Raw genomic sequence first — 19,033 nt, forward strand, 5'->3', positions numbered from 1 at the left:
AAAATTATTATCAACTGCGTGCGTATCTATGATTCATCTGCATGAGACTTGTATGTGACGATCGACTATAATAGTATAATGCCAGTCGAAAGGTCACATTTACTTTAATAAAGGCTGAAAAAAATCAAAATACTAGCGTCAAATAAAACTATCTATCAGTGCCAGGGCTTAACTAACCTCGGTTTTAACTTCAAAATGTTATTATTGTAAAATGAAGAAAAAACAAGCACGGACAATATGTTGTTGCTTGCCTTTTGTGTTATTTTGTAGATTTACTTTTAGTAACTCCTGTTATTCCTTGTTTTTTTGCAGCAAACACATGTCAAATGATATTTTACGTCAGTACCTGAGTGTAAACTACTGAGCTCGTGGACGATGCAGAACGACATTCTGATACATATTTCATTGTATATCTACTGTACACTTGTTTTGTTTTTAAAAAAACACAGCTGGGCTTTTTCTTTGGTGGCTTTAATGTGAAAGTTTTTATGAAAGGGACATATAATGAAATAAATAATGAAAAAACTAATGCTGAATATTTGTATTTTACGGAAATATGATTATGAAATAGTTACCAATGGTCTTAAAAGTTATGGTAAGGATAATGAAGAGAGCAAGTTGTAGTGATAACGTTGATGAAGTATCAATTGCTTTTGATACCATTTTACGTTTGCATTACCTGTTGATTGCTATATTGAGTGTTTGAAAAAGAAAAATACATAATTAGGGATACATTGAAATAAGTCTAGAAATTGTCATAATATGTGTCGAACATTATTCGACAGGAATAGGATCCCAGTTACGGCAACCAGTCCGGTACCCACAAATGTAGTTCTTAAAAAAAATATATAACTTTTGTTTAAAATTGTGTAGTGTTATTATTACACTAGTTCTGTAACTCAATGTAGATTTATTTGAAAGGGTAGGCTTTCTAGTTTGAATTTCTGTAAAAACAATAATTGGTTTATATGTATTCTGGTCAGTACATAGAGTAAATTGCCTAAATTCTAGCCTTTATTCTTCCACGGAAGTAAACAGACTGACCCTGTTGTCAATAAAAACTAAATTTTGCAACGGAATGCTGGTCATGAGGCACTGAGATTGTACTTAGACACTTCAAAACAAATGCCAAACATGAACCAGAAGTCCCAAGGTGGCTATCAAAATTATTAATTGAACAGGACCCCATTTATTTACTATGATTTTCAATACGTTTCAATGGAGCAATTAATTGGGTCCCTGTTCCAGTATCCATACTGCTTACCAGAACAGAAATTAACTATCTCCCATATGCCATTTTATTTATTTCGTTGTACATAATATTTTTATAGAAATTGTATTGCCTATCCAACTGGACTGTAGATTTTAATAATCTAGTGGTTCTTATTTCTGATCCATTGTTAAAACTATTCCAATCATGATAATCGCACTGATAAACTCCATGAACAATCTGTTTCTAAAACTCTTGATTCACATACATTGACGTGTGTCCACCTGTCAAAACAAATGTACAGTTGACATATATGTCCATTTCATAATTGTAAATTTTCATTCGAAATATTTGAGTATGCACAAGACAAAACAAATATAGAAATTGTGGTTGCAAACTCATTTCCTTACCGTATATGCTGTTACAACTATAAAATGAGTTGTGTGTTTTATAATACTCGCAATAGTTTCTAAAGTTGCTTGATTTTTAAATATTAATTGAGGCCATTAATGTTATAACTTGAGTATGTATACGCGTTATCATGTCTAAGATGTCTGGCAACTAAGATATTATATCTTGAGATTTCAATGAACTTGGACATTATATATTTGTTATGTTGTACAGTTTTAACATTCCCGCAGCTAAATTATCACGTTATGATTGGTTTAAAGCCGTAACGTGGTGACCCCCTAAGGATGCGTAGGGGTTGATAAATTTCATAGGGGGTTAATGACGTCATGTCTACTGTTAATGGTGACGTCATCTATTGATGTTGTTGAGATTCATTGTTTATTTTGCTACAAAACGCAGCAGAAAAAGTACCGCGTGCGATAAATTCGTTATGCGGTTCATTACTTTCCTTTACGGACCATAGAGTATGAATTAAGACCAAAGAAAAATCGGCCTGTGGACTCACCCCTTAAGGATTTTATAAACCCTCTATGGATCCGTTTGGGGTCAGTTTGGGGTCAGTAGCGAACCATATCAATTATAGTATCTGGTACCCTTCATGAGCATCTGCGATCCCCCTGGTGTTTGTTATACTCATCGTAAGTTTCCTATTGTGTTGGTTTGTTTTAATATTTGTCTTTTCGTCGTGTTTTTTTTTTAATTTTATTATTTTTGATATGGCGTTGTCATTTTTACTTCGGTTCATGATATTTAATCCTGTTTATAACTCCCGCCTCAATTTGGTATTCGCAGTAGAATTTCACTGGTTTTTTTATTAATGTTTATATCTGTTAGGAAATATGAATATTACACTGTATCTTTCCTTCTTTATCACCAAATATATATCTTAGAATATCTTTTAATACCGTTTTCCTTGTCAAAAATTTCGTGAATTGTGGATTTTGGCTTTAAACGAATAGATTCATAGATTGAGTTTGATGCTTCTGGACTGACATCGTCGTAAACATTTGATTGTCTTTCTTTGGTCCCAGGTGATTCATATGTTTCTTTATATCTACAAAATATGTATTACAAGTTGTGACTAGGATGGAGAGTTGTCCTATTGACAAAAAGACCACACCTTCTAATATCTACTTTTATTTTCTAAATGGTGTGATTTCAACAGGAGAAGTATTATACACCATAATTTGCGCAGTTCCTGTGTTCAGATAAATTTATTTTTATTTAACTCTAATGGTTAATGATGAATAGTATATGTGGAAGATGTAATTAGCCAAATGGTTTTCTACCAGTTGTTTGATTTCGCAGTTTGTCGTAAGCATCAGTTCCTTTTGATTATCTGTTACCAGCTTTGCCAGATAAGTCTTTATACTGCAAAAAAATTCATTGAGACAACTATCAACAAGCGATTAAAAGACGTGAACGTAAGCAGTAATTGGTCATTTTACGGTTTTCATCAAAGAGAGCAAATCATTCACATAAGAGTATTCTTTGAAATACTCCAGCCAGCATGATATTATGATTTTTTTAATCAATAGTAATAATGCGTCGGGTTTTTTACCACATTGTTTACATTTTGTAATCATACGGTTTGTGTGCGTCTTTTTCGATTTCCTTTTGTTAAGCTTTAAACACATTGCAGACACTGTTTAGAAAAAAGTTTAGAAATAAACATACCGGTCATGACTAGTTGCTGTTGCTTTTTTATCTGAAACAAAAAACAGAAGAAACAAGATTGATGTCACTGTCATTTATACTTATAGTTTCGATATTCCATACCTCCATAAAGGATTCATTATGGAAAAACATTTCATGAATGTTTAAGAATATAAAGAAAATAAAGACTGAATGGAAATAATTTTCTTGTTATGTATCATTCAAAACATTGTCTTACGTCAAAAAAATTTAAAGTATTCCTTATGTTTAAACAAGACGAATGTTACAAACATTGGTTGTTTTTCTAATCTTTCAGTTTGAAATAATTAATGAAAGAAGTGTAACAATATTTTAGTATTTTCATATTTGTTTGACTCACCTCTTTTTCCTATTTAATATAAAGATATATTTTGTAGTATAACTTACCTGTTAACCTCTTATGTTGTACGATCACAATTATCAATAACAAAACTATAACTACAGATAGAATTCCTCCAGTTACAATACCTATAATTTGATCATGTGATGTCTCCTTTGTCTGGGTTACTTGAAATATATAAGATACATTATAACATGCACAAAGCAAGTATTTTTTTTTTCAGTCAATATTTTATCTCTATTTGAATAATGCTTGGTTGTGTTAAACGCTGTCTCATCTGTTATTTTTCTATTATGATTATAATATTTCTTATTACAACGTATTTTACATCAGAAAATGCCTGTACCAAGTCAGGAATATGACAGTTATTATCCATTCGTTTGAAATTGATGTGCTTGAGCTTTTGATTTTACAGTTTGATTAGGAACTTTCCTTTTTGAATTTTCCTCGGAGCTCAGTATTTTTGTGATATTTCTTTTTATAGGTTCCAGAAGTAAAAGGAATATACATGTATGGAGAATTTATCAACGAAACAATGGTCGGTAACGCCAGAAAACAACCTGTCATCTTCTGCGTAAATTAAATCATAGTTTTCTATTGAACTTTTCGATTGTAATCTTATTCCCCAACATTTTTCTTGTATATTCTAAGCTTGAAAACATCAAGAGTTATATTTCATTCTGTAATTGCTTTAACTTTCACAAAATCATATGAATTAAAAATGTAATTCAAATCAGCAAAAAAATAGGCATTCAATTGTTGTATTCGATGTGCAATTATAGCAGATTTAAACAATGGCAGAGAAATGCAGCGTTATGTTCATATGTAAGCATGTGTGCTGACAATACATTCTAGCAAAGACAAAAGGAGGTTAAAAGGTTAAACATTACAAGTCATGACTATCACGTATTGACAAACCATGACAAGGTAGACAAAATGGAGTTAAGAAAGTCAAATATTACATTATCAACACTACACAGTCTTAATATCTGCTAATATTGCTGACCTTAACATAGACAAAATGGAGAATAAAATGTAAATATTGAAAGACATAACTCATGATTACTAACGACAAAACATTATAACATAGATAAAATGAGGTTTAAATAGTCATATATATATATATATACAACAAAACAAAACTCACGTGTGCTGTAAATACATCATAACGTTGACAAAATGGAGAATAGAGAAATAAATTTCACAAGACTACCCACACATGTTTTGACAAAATATCGAAACATTTACAAGGTGGTGATTAAAAAGTCAAATATAAGAAGAAATCACTCACGTTAACTGACACAACATGAGAACGTAGAGAAGTTCAGAAAGTCAAATATAACAAGACATAACTCGCCTCTATCAAATACTTACAGAGTAAATATTCATTATGAATGAATTTTTGTTCAGCTATATCGAATTTAATTACAACGTTTTGCTGGGATATAAATGTTAAAAACAAAGGTTCAACTTCATCATGTATATGCTATTATCATATACTATACTTGACATATGAGTTTTAATCAATACGAAACTGAATTGTACCTCTATGTACTTTTAACTTATCAGCACGTTTTTTTAAACAAACGATTCAAAACTTTTTTTATTATTTGATCGACAAGTATACAATTAATATAACATTTCGTTGTTTGATTGTTTTTAATAGCAAAGTTGATATTCAGAAAACCATGAAAATATTTTCAACTACAATTTAATAACAAACTTTCATTCCGACACAGAAAGATATTTGATGCTAGTATACATTACCTGTTATATGTTTGATGTAGACTGTGACACTATCATTTAAGGTATGATTCATTATATCCTCTATTTTAAGATGGAAGGTAATGATGTCACCGTGTTTTATTTCAGATGTAAGACAGACTGATTGGTGCGAAATGTCTTGAAGTTTTCCCGTATAAATCTGTTCATTATTTCTTATGAATGTGAAATAAAAAGCTGTCAATCCATTTACGTTTTCGGTTCCATTTATAAGTAACAATCCTATCTCCTGGTCGTAAATTCCTTTTACTGATGTAGAAGCGACCTCTGGTGTTATTGGAGCAAGAAAGTTATTCAACACAAATTTGTTGTTGTAAAACCTTTCCTGCCAAGAGATGCACAATTTTGAAGATTTATTATGGTTCATGACCTCGGTGATGTTAAATGAATCATCAGAGCTCACAACAATCACCGACGAATTATCATACAAAACAATTCTTCTAGCTCGTCTAATATTCTTAGCTTTATCCTTCACGGTCAGTAATACAACATACAACATTGGAGTTTTCGGTGGTAATTCTACATTTACAGATGTACTATTGTCAGATGGATATATATTTAAGATTTGGATAACATTGTTGTCTCTGCCCTGGATCGCTGAAGATATATGTTCAACCTCATAAACAGCGATTTCATAGATTTCTATTCCTGATCCAATGTTCATGTCTGGATCCATCCATCCGTTAAACTGGACAGTTATATTTCTAAACGATAATAATCTTCTCGACAGTATAAGTGGTTCACCTCTACAAGAATGGTCTTCTGCACAGTGTTTTGGAGGAATGTTATCATAAATGTAGCATAATGTATGAGACGTCTCAATTTTATCGTAAGGAACTTGTCTTTCTGTGTTTGTTGTAAGATCTTTCGAAACAAAATATCCACCAGCTTGGACACGAAATGTGAGACATATCCTATAACATCAGTTAAAAAAAATTCATGACTGTGCCAAAGATGTCAAATGCAACATTATTAAAGAAAAAGAAAAATCTATATGGCAATTAGATGCAGTTTTGTATAGCATAAAATTTAGATTTTGAAGATTAATTTTTTTTCTGACACTTTACGAAAACAGAGATGATTGCAGCTTTCCAATTGTGAACTTTCCATTTCTAAGTAGCAACATTCCAGCAGCACCTGCATACGAGGTATATATCTCCCAATTGATACGATATTCCGGTGATTGTATTTCCTATCAAGATTTTCTTGATAGAGGGTTGGTGCTCACAAGGAAGCTATTAAACCAAGAGTTCGAAATGGTGAATTTGAAAACATCCCTTCGTACATTTTACGGACGCCATCACGAGTTGGTTGACCGTTATGGATTAACCCTTTCACAAATGATATCGGATATGTTCCTTACGTCGTAACGACAATCCCCTTCCCTTTCATGAATGTGACCTACCGAATTAGACTATTTACCGGATTTGTTATCACATAAGCAACACGACGGGTGCCACATGTGGAGCAGGATCTGCTTACCCTTCCGGAGCACCTGAGATCACCCCTAGTTTTTGGTGGGGTTCGTGTGGCTTATTCTTTAGTTTTCTATGGTGTGTCATGTGTACTATTGTTTGTCTGTTTGTCTTTTTCATTTTTAGCCATGGTGTTGTCAGTTTATTTTTGATTTATTAGTTTGACTGTCCCTCTGGTATCTTTCGTCCCTCTTTTAGAACTTTTACTTTTCAAATTCTGTGTGAAATTAAGATAGATAATGTTTGCATCTTTAAGTTTTATTGGTTAAATCAGTAAAAAGGGAAATATGTCTCTGTACAAATTACAATATTTAATTGGTTATCAAAGGTACCAGGATTACAATTTAGTTCGTCAAACGCGCGTTTCGTCTACAGAAGACTCATCAGTAACATTGAATTTAAACATGCAGTTTTGATACTAAATGTTACTCTACCTTTCTCCATTTTGCAATGATTCCTGTACAAATATTGTTGCATTGTCATTTTCATAGACTGGTTGGGGATATCTTGATGAAGAATCAGATTTATATCTTGTAGTACCTAAATCTTTTTGGTTTCCTATAAATGAGACAAGTTGTGTTTTGCATATGTTCCGGACCATATGAGTATTTGGACCATACGCGTATGGTCATGACCATATGTGTATCCATATGCGTATACTCATATGGTCCGACCATACGCGTATGGTCCGATCGTACACCTATGGTCGGACCATATGAGTATATACTCGTTTGGTCATCAACTGGCCAGACCATATGAGTATTTGGACCATATAGGTATTTTTTCAATAATATGCATTAGAAAACTTTATAAAAAATAACAATGATTGCTACATCCATGGTGCATGGTTTTATCACCTTGCTAATCTTTTGATGTTTTTCCTTAAATGCATATCGTATAATTTACTTAGATTTGTTCAAGTATTGTCTTATGATTGTAGTTTATGAGGGTCTTTTGAATAGTTTATGTTATATATTTATATATATCATAAGCAGTTGGCAGTGATATAGGTTTTTTTTAATCGACCATACATGAATTTTAAAATTGAGAATGTGTCAAAGAGACACCAACCCGACCATAGAGAGGACAAAAGCCGAAGGCCACCAATAGGGCTTCATTGCAGCGAGAATCTACCGCACCCGAAGGCGTCCTTTAGGTGGACCCTAAACAAATATATATACTAGTTCATTGATAATGGACGTCACACTAAACTCCGAATTATACACAAGAAACTGATATTAAAAAGCATACAAGACTAACAAAGGCCAGAAGCTCCTGACTTGGGACAGGCGCAACAATGCGGTGGGGTTAAACATGTTTTTGATAACTCAACCCTTCTCCTATACCTCTAGCCAATGTAGAAAAAACAAACGTACAACAATACGCACCGTAAAACTCAGTTGAAGAGAAGTCCGAGTCCGATGTAGTATACTTTGTTGGTTATTTTTATTAATATAACACTTGTCATTTACTATTCCGTCTATTGCTCCTTATTTTTCATGTATTTATGCATCCTTGATTTTAAAATGTTTTGCGTTCCAAATGACAAGTACTTATAATATACTCTACAGAATTCTTAACTGACCTGAAACTGTTATCTTCTTCATTGAGATTTCAACATCAGTAATACCAAAAAGTTCCCTGGAGATGAAATGTGGCCTTGAAATAGTTACTTGTACTTTGAAAACTGCCTGAAAATTGATTTTAAAACGATCCACTTGAAATCTCCCATAGAAGTCTTTTTGCATAATACATTGAACTGCACCACCATTTGAATAACTTTTAGAGCCATCTTTTGCAACTGCTGTTATTTGACAATAATTTATTGTAGGTTTTATGATCGCTGGAAAAGAATATCAATAAGATCAAGTATCATATAGACAAAAGGTATGAGTAAAATTAAATTATTTTTTTTTAACTTTGTTACTCCAGTTATAGTTACGCGTTTAATATTGGAAGACATACGAAAATCATTGCGTATATTTATTATTGCGATTTTGTGATTTTATACTACAATACTGTTTTATTTTTTGCGATATTGAGAAAAACCCTGTTTAATATATATAAAAAAATCAAATTTCGAGTTTAAATTACTGGGATTATAATTGTTATTAAAGGTACCAGGTTTATAATTATTTTACGCAAGACGGGCGTTTCGTCTTTATTAGAGTCATCACTGACCCTCAGATCAAAATAATTAAAAAGCCAAACAAGTATAAAGTTGAATAGCAATGAGGACCCAACATTCAAAAACGTTGTGCCAAATACGGCTACGGTAATCTATGCCTGGGATAAGAACATCCTTAGCATTTCGAATAATTCATTTTATTTGAAGACAGTAAATTTATAAAAATGGCCATATGGTTGATTATCATGTCAACACCGCATAATCCTGTCGCAAAAAAACATCGCAATAATTTTTGAATTGATCTCCCACGAAAGTTTAAAAAAGCAGTGTACCATCTAGAAATTTTGACACTTCAATCTAGTGACTTTTAAAAGTGTGTACGGAAAGAGGCTTTGAGAACTAGCGACAGTTAAGTACTGCTCTGTATTTCGCGTTGCACACATGCATAGAAACTGTCAAATTATCTTTCGGTCCATTTTGCTTAGAATTGAAACATTTGTCAACATCCTTTATTCCTTAATGTATTGCAGAAAATTGTAGCAGGAACAATCTCGAATCATAAATAATATAAGAAAGAATCAAGTTAAAAACATGTGACTGCTACGAGTAAAAAACATATTGAGACCAACAACAACAAACATAACATGTTAATGTGAGTTTGTTCTACTCCAACTGGTATTATTTACAAATACCTTTATCGAACATCTTATTGCATGAAAGATGGTCAAGATTAACTATCGGAACTTATTTTTACAATAAATTTATCGCTATCAAGACATTTACAAAATATATTCAACACCTGAAAGGACATTGCAGTCGTCCTTTCAAAGGGTATAAAGGGTATATAAGTTTCGGCAAGCACAAAAGTACCACGAAAGAAAGGGAAAAACTATCTTCTTGTACACTTGGTGAAAAATATGAGATATGCATCTGATGAAGAAAATATACATGGAGGGCACTTTTTATCTATCAAAAACAAATGCAGATGTTGATATAGTAAATAAAGGCAACAGTAGTATACCGCTGTTCAAACTCATAAATCCATGGACAAAAAACAAAACCGGGGTAACAAACTAAGAATGAGGGAAACGCATTAAATATAAGAGGAGAACAACGATACACCACTACAATGTAACACACACTGAAACGGACCAAGCATCAGACAAAATCCCACGAGAAAAACAAATATAACATCAAAACCAAATACATGAATTTGGGATAGACAAGTACCGTGACACGTCTTATCGCAATGTGAATTTACGTAGTAAAACGGTTCCATGGGTAACTGGAAATAGAAATGTTATAGTTTCTCTTGGTTTTCCCCTTCCCTTAACAACATGGGTTGTCTGTTTGACTGTGCAGGACGTATTAAAATGCAGCTGCGTACGGTCACAATTTTGGATATTACATCCGATGCCGTGTTATGTAAAGAAATTACCACGCTATTTGCTTACTAAGAACGTTTAAAGAACACTTTGATGGGTACCTAGGTGGAATGATGCAAGGCAATTTCTGTCCATATTCGATATATCTTGCTTGCCAGACAAAATTCGCCAGACCTTTATCCCCGACGGTCTGTATTGTTATTATTATTGTTAATTTGTTCTCGTCCTGAACATTCATTGATATTTTAAGCTAACTATTAAGCATTCAGTGTTAAAGAATTGTCATGAAAGTGATACATTATACGTAACAACCTCTAACAATTGGATAAAACTATAAACGTGGATGTCTTTTCTACTTTGTTTATGGTAGGTAAGAACATCATATAAAAATAGCAATCATTGTCATCACTTTTTATTAAAAATATATTCATACATTGAATGCTTACGTTGACAATTAGCGGTTAATTCGCTTTTAACTGTTTTGAATCCATTCATGCAGTTACAGTTGGACGCAATTTCATTCCCACAACTTCCAGGCCAACACCAACGATTTCTAGTGGAGCATTTATCTACAAATACATATATATACAACTCGTCTAAACATCAACCCAACAATGTTAGATTTGTAAATTTCCTTTCGCAAATTTTTGGTTCTTCCCTCGCCGGGATTCGAACCCATGCTACTGTGATATCGTGTCACCAAATCGCCTGCACTGCATATAAGTACGTCTGAGTCAGTGACAACTCTACAACAGATGTATCCATCGGATCGCCATCAATGATGGTGATACATGGCTGTGTACATAATGTATATACAACTCGTCTAAACATCAAACCAACATTGTTGGGTTGATGTTTAGACGAGTTGTATATATATATATATATATATATATATATATATATATATATATATATATATCAGATACCAATCTTTCTGTTGCTGTGTCATATAATTTTGTGGTCAGTCGTTATTGAAAAAATAGGATTGTAAATTGATTCATTGCATATTCGAATTGAATTTGGCACATTGTGTTCTTAATTTGTTCATAGAACGTTGATTTGTTAAAGATACCATATAACAACCCTTGTTTATAGGAGTCGCCACATCGGTTGCCTTCTTAAATTATATTATTGATTAGTGTTTTCGGCAAATAAAAATAAAAGTAAAGTTGTGATGAAATATGATTGTCAATTCACTGAAAATGTGTGTCATATATTATAGAAAAATTATCGCATTAATTTTGTGATTGCTCATAAAATCTATTGAAAAATCCCGATTGTCTGCTTAAACTTATGGAAACCTTACCTCTACAGTTATATCCTATTAATTTGTAGTACAAACTGTCAGTACATCTGACACACCATTTGTTACTGCTAGTAGTACAGTCGATGTCAGCACAATGTGGTGGATAAGGTTGTAAAACGCTGCAATCTATTAGTTTTCACAGTATTACAAGTACATTTATACCACGATGTCGTTAAATATAAACTGATAGCCTACATTTGAACAGGTCATGCCTTCTTTGACTGTCCATGACATTGATTACTATATTCCTGGGATGTGTTTTAGTTTATTTTCGTCTCTGATGTATGATTTGTTATTATTTAAGGTTATTGAAACTTTAACTAGCTTTTAGTTACTGCGAGTACTCTCAGTCGTACTTTCGTATTAAATAGACCTATTGATAAAATTTGTAACTTTTTTTGTTATCTAATGATTTGTTACTTAGTGTTATATACACCGGTTTTGATAAGTGTTTGGTATGACTATAAATTTGCACTTCTTTTCTCATGCTATGAACTACAAAATTATTTTATTTTTTAAAGAACATTTCTGTATTCCATTACTGTATACCTTACAACAAAATTATTTTCATTTACCTGTGTACTTTATTTTATTTGGCGACATTTTGTCCAAAGTTATTGTTGTTTTTCTGATAAATATCCCCATGATAAACGGGAGTACGCGTAAAATGATAAAATAGTATATGATATACTGCATTACACTTTACCGGAGAAAAAGTGTGTATAGCCAGGCTTATTGCATTTAACATTCCATACCTTTATAAATTGATAACCGCCATGGTCCACCGCATGATTCTCGACTTTGTCCACCACAAGGCAGAGTACAATCACTTTCACTTCGCTTAAAATAACCTGAAATCTTTCTTGGGTCATCACTGCCACAGAAGCAATGCGTCTTAAACTTTATATAATAATATTAAATTGTGAACATTAATTAGATTATATATGTTAAGCCAAATAGAATAATATTCTAACTTAACAAAATATGAATATTTATACTGTCAAACTCATAGGAAGATGTTTATTACCTACGAACTTTAAAGTAGCTCTTGCTGCCAAAAATAGGTTTACAGGGTCAGTGCTTGTTTTAAATTTTGTTGTTTGTTATTTAGTTTAAAACATCTTGAAATCACCTTTCGTTGTTGTAATTTCAGTTTTCTACAGGACAATTATTTTCAAATACAAGAAAATCAAGAAAAAAAACATTCTACAATCTGTTTTTAAGGAAGCGTATTAGGGCCATAATTTTTAATTATTTTTTTTAATGTCGACTTAAATTTTGGAAATATCAATTTTAATCTTGGAATCATCAATTTTAATCTTGGAATTATAAACTTTATCTTAAATTAATCCACTTTTATCTTGAAATTTCCAACTTTAATTTTGTAATTATCAACAGTAATTAGTGCGGCATATTGTGGCAATATTTTCCTCTTCACTTGTAAAACTTGTAACTTGTAGCTTCTCTTTAGAAACGAAACTTCTGATTGACTGGCAGGTGGGTTGCAATTACACTGACACAAATTAAGAAATGTAGAAGTTCATGTAACGAATTGAAAAGTAAATATTACAAACCAAGATATTGCATTTTACGAATTTAGAAATTGCAAATTAAGAAATTGTATTTTACAAATTAAGAAATTGTATTTTACAAATTAAGAAATTGCATGTTGCTAATTAAGAAATAGCATGTTACTAATTAAGGAGTTGCATTTTACAAATTAAGAAATTTACAATTAGGGCGGGTATTCCCTTTTATATCTTTTTACCTCTAATCCGCTGTAAATAAAATTCCGCCTTTTACAGAACCGCATTCATTTGTCAATTGTCTGGTCTGGTTGGTTCCATGAAGGATTTGGATAATCATACAAACGAGATTCATCATCAGAAAAACATCCAACATAAGCTGTGAAATATAATGCAAATATATCTACTACATCATATCATATTTGAATTCATTGTGGTTTTGTTTTATCATACTGAATGATAGAAAGAATGCATTAGATTTTTAAACAACGGATTGACAACAACCCATGCAGACCTTGGTGGACCTTATAATCACATATTATTGATATTTTGTGTTGCTCATAGTAGTACAAATAAGATCATCAATCGTTATTCTAAAAGTGTTAAAGGAGGAATATTTGTCACTTCAGCGTAGAGTTGATTTTATTCATGATTCTTGTTTCCTTAACGTCCTTTTTTCAAATATACAATGTCTCATTTCAAGTTTTGCACATTTAGGACAAAAAAATTAACATAATTTCAAAAGACATGATCGGAAAAGTTTGTCGACCAACATAACGGAGGAAACATTTACACTGCCACAGAAAAGGCAGTCTCTTTCCCATACGAATTCTACCTTCTGATCCTTCAGACGTTTCAGAGACGGTGGTAGTCAACATAACCAATACAACTTATATAATGACCTTATTCAGATACATCATGGCTGCGTGTGTATTCATCCAACACAGCCAAACGAGCGTTCTTCTTTAAATATGATTTAGCATTTGGATGTGTGATATTCATATCATAGAGATTACTTTCGGTGCTTAGTATATTGTTTTCAAAATAACAAATATGAACGTATTTTTGAAAAGAAAGGGAAGACGACGAATGTTAATGTGTGTAAAATGTCTACCCTTTTAAAAACAATCAAATTCATTTCTTTGAACAGCTTATAACTTAATTGTAAACACTGTTACTTTACTCTTTGCAAACGAATGGTTAAAAATAAGTAAAAACAATATAACACATATTTCTCTCGTATGAATAAGACAATTAATGTTTCACATTTGAAATATATTTTGTGGTAGAAGTCAAACAATACCTCTCGTCGCCTTACAAATCTTTATGCACATTTCTGAAAGAAAAATAAATTTATGATAGAGAGAAAGTATACCGAACGAGTATCACTTAAAATTAGCATAACATATCTTTTTTAAGGCGTCAAAGGAGAAACTAGAAATAAAAAGTTAAGTTTACGCCAAGTACAATTTCAATTTTGTAATTATCAACTCTTCTTCGAGATGGCGATTGTCCTCTTGCATCATCTATGGCCATTTCACAACTTGTTTGACTGTTTTAGCCAAGGAAGCCTTGTATTAACACAGAAGATAATATAAATAACGTGTTGACAGATCTCACAGAATCTGGAATATTTGTTTGCAAGTGTAGTCGGTATCAAAACTATTCTGTAATATAATGTTTCTCGAAGAGAAAAAGTATAATACTTTAAGTTTAGTCTTCCTTTTATTTTGTATGTAGTCAATAGAACTAACCCAAATGCATAATATTCTGTTATTCAGAGGTTGTTGTTGGTATGTTTGTCATATTTGATTTTCGTAAATTGTTTTGTTAAAATCAGGCCGTGAGTTTTTTCGAGGAAATCGTCAAAACATTTCTCATTTCGAAGCTATTTATATCTAAATATAAATAAATGGTTAAAAGCCAATTGCAAACGATATACATGTGTAATTGCTTATATTCATTCCATTCAAACCTAGTGAATAGATGTGTGATTGGCAATTGTCTCAGATCTTATTTTCATAGAAATGTTGTTTTATGTTTTTCTTCATCGGCAATAGTGTTACAACAAACGTCCTATTAGGGGTTGGTTCATTTAGTGAAATTGTACAAGTTTGCTATTGTGCGGGTTTTTTTTTAGGTTTACGCATCTTTGCTAGCCAAGGGTCACGGAGTAGAGGGGACTGCATCGTTAACCGTGGCGAACATGGAGTTTTTAATTATGGATTAAATGCGCATGAGAACTGGTTTTATCTCTTCCACAGTGTGTGCCTGTAGAAAGTCAGGCTATCTGGGCCATTTCTTGGAGTCGGTGATTGATATAACTTGTTTTCTCTCTTTTGATTCATGAGGTTTAAATAACTGTATGCTTCTGTTGCCTTTATCATTTAATGTACTATATGGTAATCTTATCGATTGGTGTTATCCTTTTATGTAATACGGACATGTTGATATCGGTTATCATTTGTAGCATGTCATTGAGATAAAATATATAGATATATAACTTACGGTATCCAAGTATTAAAAGCCATATCTTTAAATATTTATCTGTGGTCTAAAAATAAATGAAACGACAGATTAAAAACCACTCGAATTTTATAAAGGAAATTTTTAGGAGCCTATTGCATATAACTTACGAAAGTTAAACGGGAAGGGAAGTACATATTATATGATAATATATTGACAAGTCTTCACGTCTTGCTATCTCGAACATTATAATACATACCTTTTAAGATAACATTAGTCTATTCTTGCTAAAGACAGGAAGAAAATACATTTTATTGGTTTTGTTTGGCAACCAGTCGATATATGGGTTTATTAGTATACATTTTTCATACTTTGTACAAAGGTACGAGATAACATGTTTAAATAAGTACACTATTTTTACGTGAAATTACATGGCAGCTATGGAATTTCGGTTGAATACTAGTACACTACACTGTCCGTTTCTAATATTATAAATGAAACGGTTTGTATAAAATTTAAATCCTGGTAACTATGATGAGTTTATTATTGTAAAGGTGTCTTTAACCACTTAATCTACAAAGAGTTGGAAATTGTTGAATCTTTTTTATATCTCAATGTTGATTCTTATTTCAAAGTAAAGAAACACCATTGCTGTGTGGTAAACGTATACAACACAGCATCCCTTCTGTACAGTTCTGTAATGCATTTGGTTCACTCTAAATCACATGATCAATAGAAACTATACATACATTTACATAAAGATCTAGATTGAGGTTTTTTATTTCTTTAATTATTTTTTTAGATATTTTTTCATTCATTCTTTTTCCATTTTGCCAATTAATCTGTTATCTTTTTAATTGAACACTACATTATTCTCTATTCTCTATTTGGTTGGCCTATTTTTCTCTAAACGTTTTGTTTTGCCCTTTTTATCAATCATTCTCTATTCTGTTAACCCCATTCAGTAACAAACAAAAAAACGATAGAAGTCCGGTTTTTTCAGCATTTGCATTTGAATGATTATGACTTAGTCGACTTTTTAAGTACCCTTCCTCCAAAAAAGATCCTTCAAGATTTGTTTATGTTTTTCTTTCTTTCTTTTTTAATCATCATCATTATTTGTTTGCTTTCATTCGTCTGAAAGTCCTGAAAATGCATGAAATATTTGCTACTTGACATATAGCAACGCAAAATCAATCAATAATGTGTCTGGTTTTCTTGTTTACAAGAAAAAAAATATAAATTTTCATTAAAAAAAGGATCTTTGTTTTGTCATGGATCAGGCCCTTTGTTTGATTTGTTTTACATATTGTTATGTTGGGACGTTTTATAACTGACTGTATTTTATTGAGTTTTATCATTTTTTGAAGTGACACATAGTTCCTTCAATCATTCTCAGATGGTCTGATAGGTGACAATTGTACCATTGGCAATTTTCAATGTACAAGTTTAACTACATCATATTGGTAAAGAAAATCAGAGATCCCTGAAAATGATTTTAAATGTGTTTTTGGAGAAATCTATTATATAAACGTATTAATAAAGGCAACAGTAGTTTACCGCTGTTCGAAAATTCATAAATCTATTGAGGAAAAATCAAATCCAGGTTATAAACTAAAATTGAGGGAAACACATTAAAATTTTGATTCTTTCTTTCTATACAGATAATTGGATTATTTAAAAGACAAAAGAAAAACAAAAAAGTTTAACAGTTCTAAAAAATGGTCTTGATATATAACAAATAACTGTACTTAATAAACAGATAGAATGCTAAAATTCCATAGTACAAAAAAAAACCTTAACACATAATCAAAAAATGACGAAATGAATAAGAAGTCTACAAAATTTACAGGTTGAGCAAAAAGAACCCCGCTAAAATTATGTAGTAAAGATTGATTGATTGATAGGTGATAAACGCTACTATTGTGCTATATAATAAAGTTTTAATGACCTTGACTGATTATACAGCCCTTGCATAGTCGGCCATATTGTTCTGTTTTGTGGCGGACAGTTTTTATGGGTGAATGGAACTGGGGTGCCTGGAGAGAACCAATGACCTTTGATTAGAAAACTGACAATCCTTGTCAATTAAGATTGAAGTAAAGCGCACCTGTCACATACAGGATCCTAACTCACAACCTCAGTGTTGACGGACTGGTTATACAGTAGTTCGACTACCACTCGACAAACGAGCTGTGATAGAAGTAAGATGACTGTTGAACCAATGAGGTTTTTAAATACAACTTTTTGTGTTAAGGAGTCTTGTTTTTTTAGTATGACATGATTTCAATCTTGCATTACAATTTTCGAGTATGGTTTTGTAAATATTTTGATTGATTTGAAGCTATGGTACTTTTCATCATGAGCAATTATTCCTGGGTCATAAGAAATTATTCGTAGGAAACATACTCAATAAAATTGATCGTAACAAATTAGAGCATTTTAATCTCACAGCATTAGTTTATCAAATAGTTTAAAAGCAGATGATTTTAAAATACATGTTATCTTGAAGTTATCTGTGTCATCGACAAAAAGTACATAAAGATTTTATAAAAATTAGGTTGATCAAATTTGTTTGTAAAGCTTACCATGTGCATATTGTTGAATGTCAGTTCACGTACCAAAATCATTTACTATAACAGTATCCATAAAAAGTCGTAATGATGATAAAATATTATCATTATTCTCTGTTTTATTTTCCTGTTTACTTCCCGATTTAATTTTGGCATTACACTGGATCCCAAAAATAACTGTCACATGTGGTAGGTGTGATTCAAGTACAAATGAGCAATGCATGAGAAAATGGAAACCACTTTGAAATTAATGTAAATCCTTTGAAATCTGAAGGATTTAAATTCGGGAAATTGTTGGTGATGAACTAGCTATTGTCCTCATAGCCAGAAAAGAAGTTTATTTTTTATATAGAAATTTAATAAAAAGAAAATAAAACTTAGATAACATTTGCGTAAAGTTCATTTTAAATGTTATTTTTCGAAAATCACAATATAATTTTATTTCTAACCTGCAAGAACAGAACTAAAATTTTAATTACGTTGAAACATAACTGTGTCATAACTTGGAAAGGAAGTTTTTCCCTAATTATATAGTATAAAATGTGCATGAATATTCGTGACTATTGTCTCGAGCAGTAAATAAAATTGCGTGATCGAAACACGAAAACAAGATAATGTGTAAGTTTAATTTTTCAATAATAGAATTCAACTCCAAAAAGTGACTGTTATCCAACTTGACTTTTTGGGTCAGCATGGTAACGCAGCATAAAAAAGATGTACGGGAATAATAAGGAAA

General features: G+C 31.7%; 1 protein-coding gene across 1 annotated transcript; it reads right to left on the reverse strand.

Annotated features, from left to right (window-relative positions):
- Nucleotides 1-1,275: 1,275 nt before the first annotated feature.
- On the reverse strand, nucleotides 1,276-18,469 carry LOC143083108 (uncharacterized). The gene is made up of 14 exons (XM_076259340.1): nucleotides 18,313-18,469; nucleotides 15,767-15,812; nucleotides 14,562-14,594; nucleotides 13,501-13,637; nucleotides 12,488-12,632; nucleotides 11,733-11,858; nucleotides 10,873-10,995; nucleotides 8,499-8,756; nucleotides 7,348-7,471; nucleotides 5,424-6,352; nucleotides 3,704-3,823; nucleotides 3,299-3,329; nucleotides 2,527-2,675; nucleotides 1,276-1,494 (listed from the first exon to the last, which is right to left on the reverse strand). Exons 4-14 carry the CDS (start codon nucleotides 13,543-13,545, stop codon nucleotides 1,457-1,459), a joined length of 2,088 nt encoding a protein of 695 aa, XP_076115455.1. The 5' UTR covers nucleotides 13,546-13,637; nucleotides 14,562-14,594; nucleotides 15,767-15,812; nucleotides 18,313-18,469; the 3' UTR covers nucleotides 1,276-1,456.
- Between the last annotated feature and the right edge of the window lie 564 nt (nucleotides 18,470-19,033).

Source organism: Mytilus galloprovincialis, chromosome 7, assembly GCF_965363235.1.
Source record: "Mytilus galloprovincialis chromosome 7, xbMytGall1.hap1.1, whole genome shotgun sequence".
Classification (NCBI taxonomy): domain Eukaryota; kingdom Metazoa; phylum Mollusca; class Bivalvia; order Mytilida; family Mytilidae; genus Mytilus; species Mytilus galloprovincialis.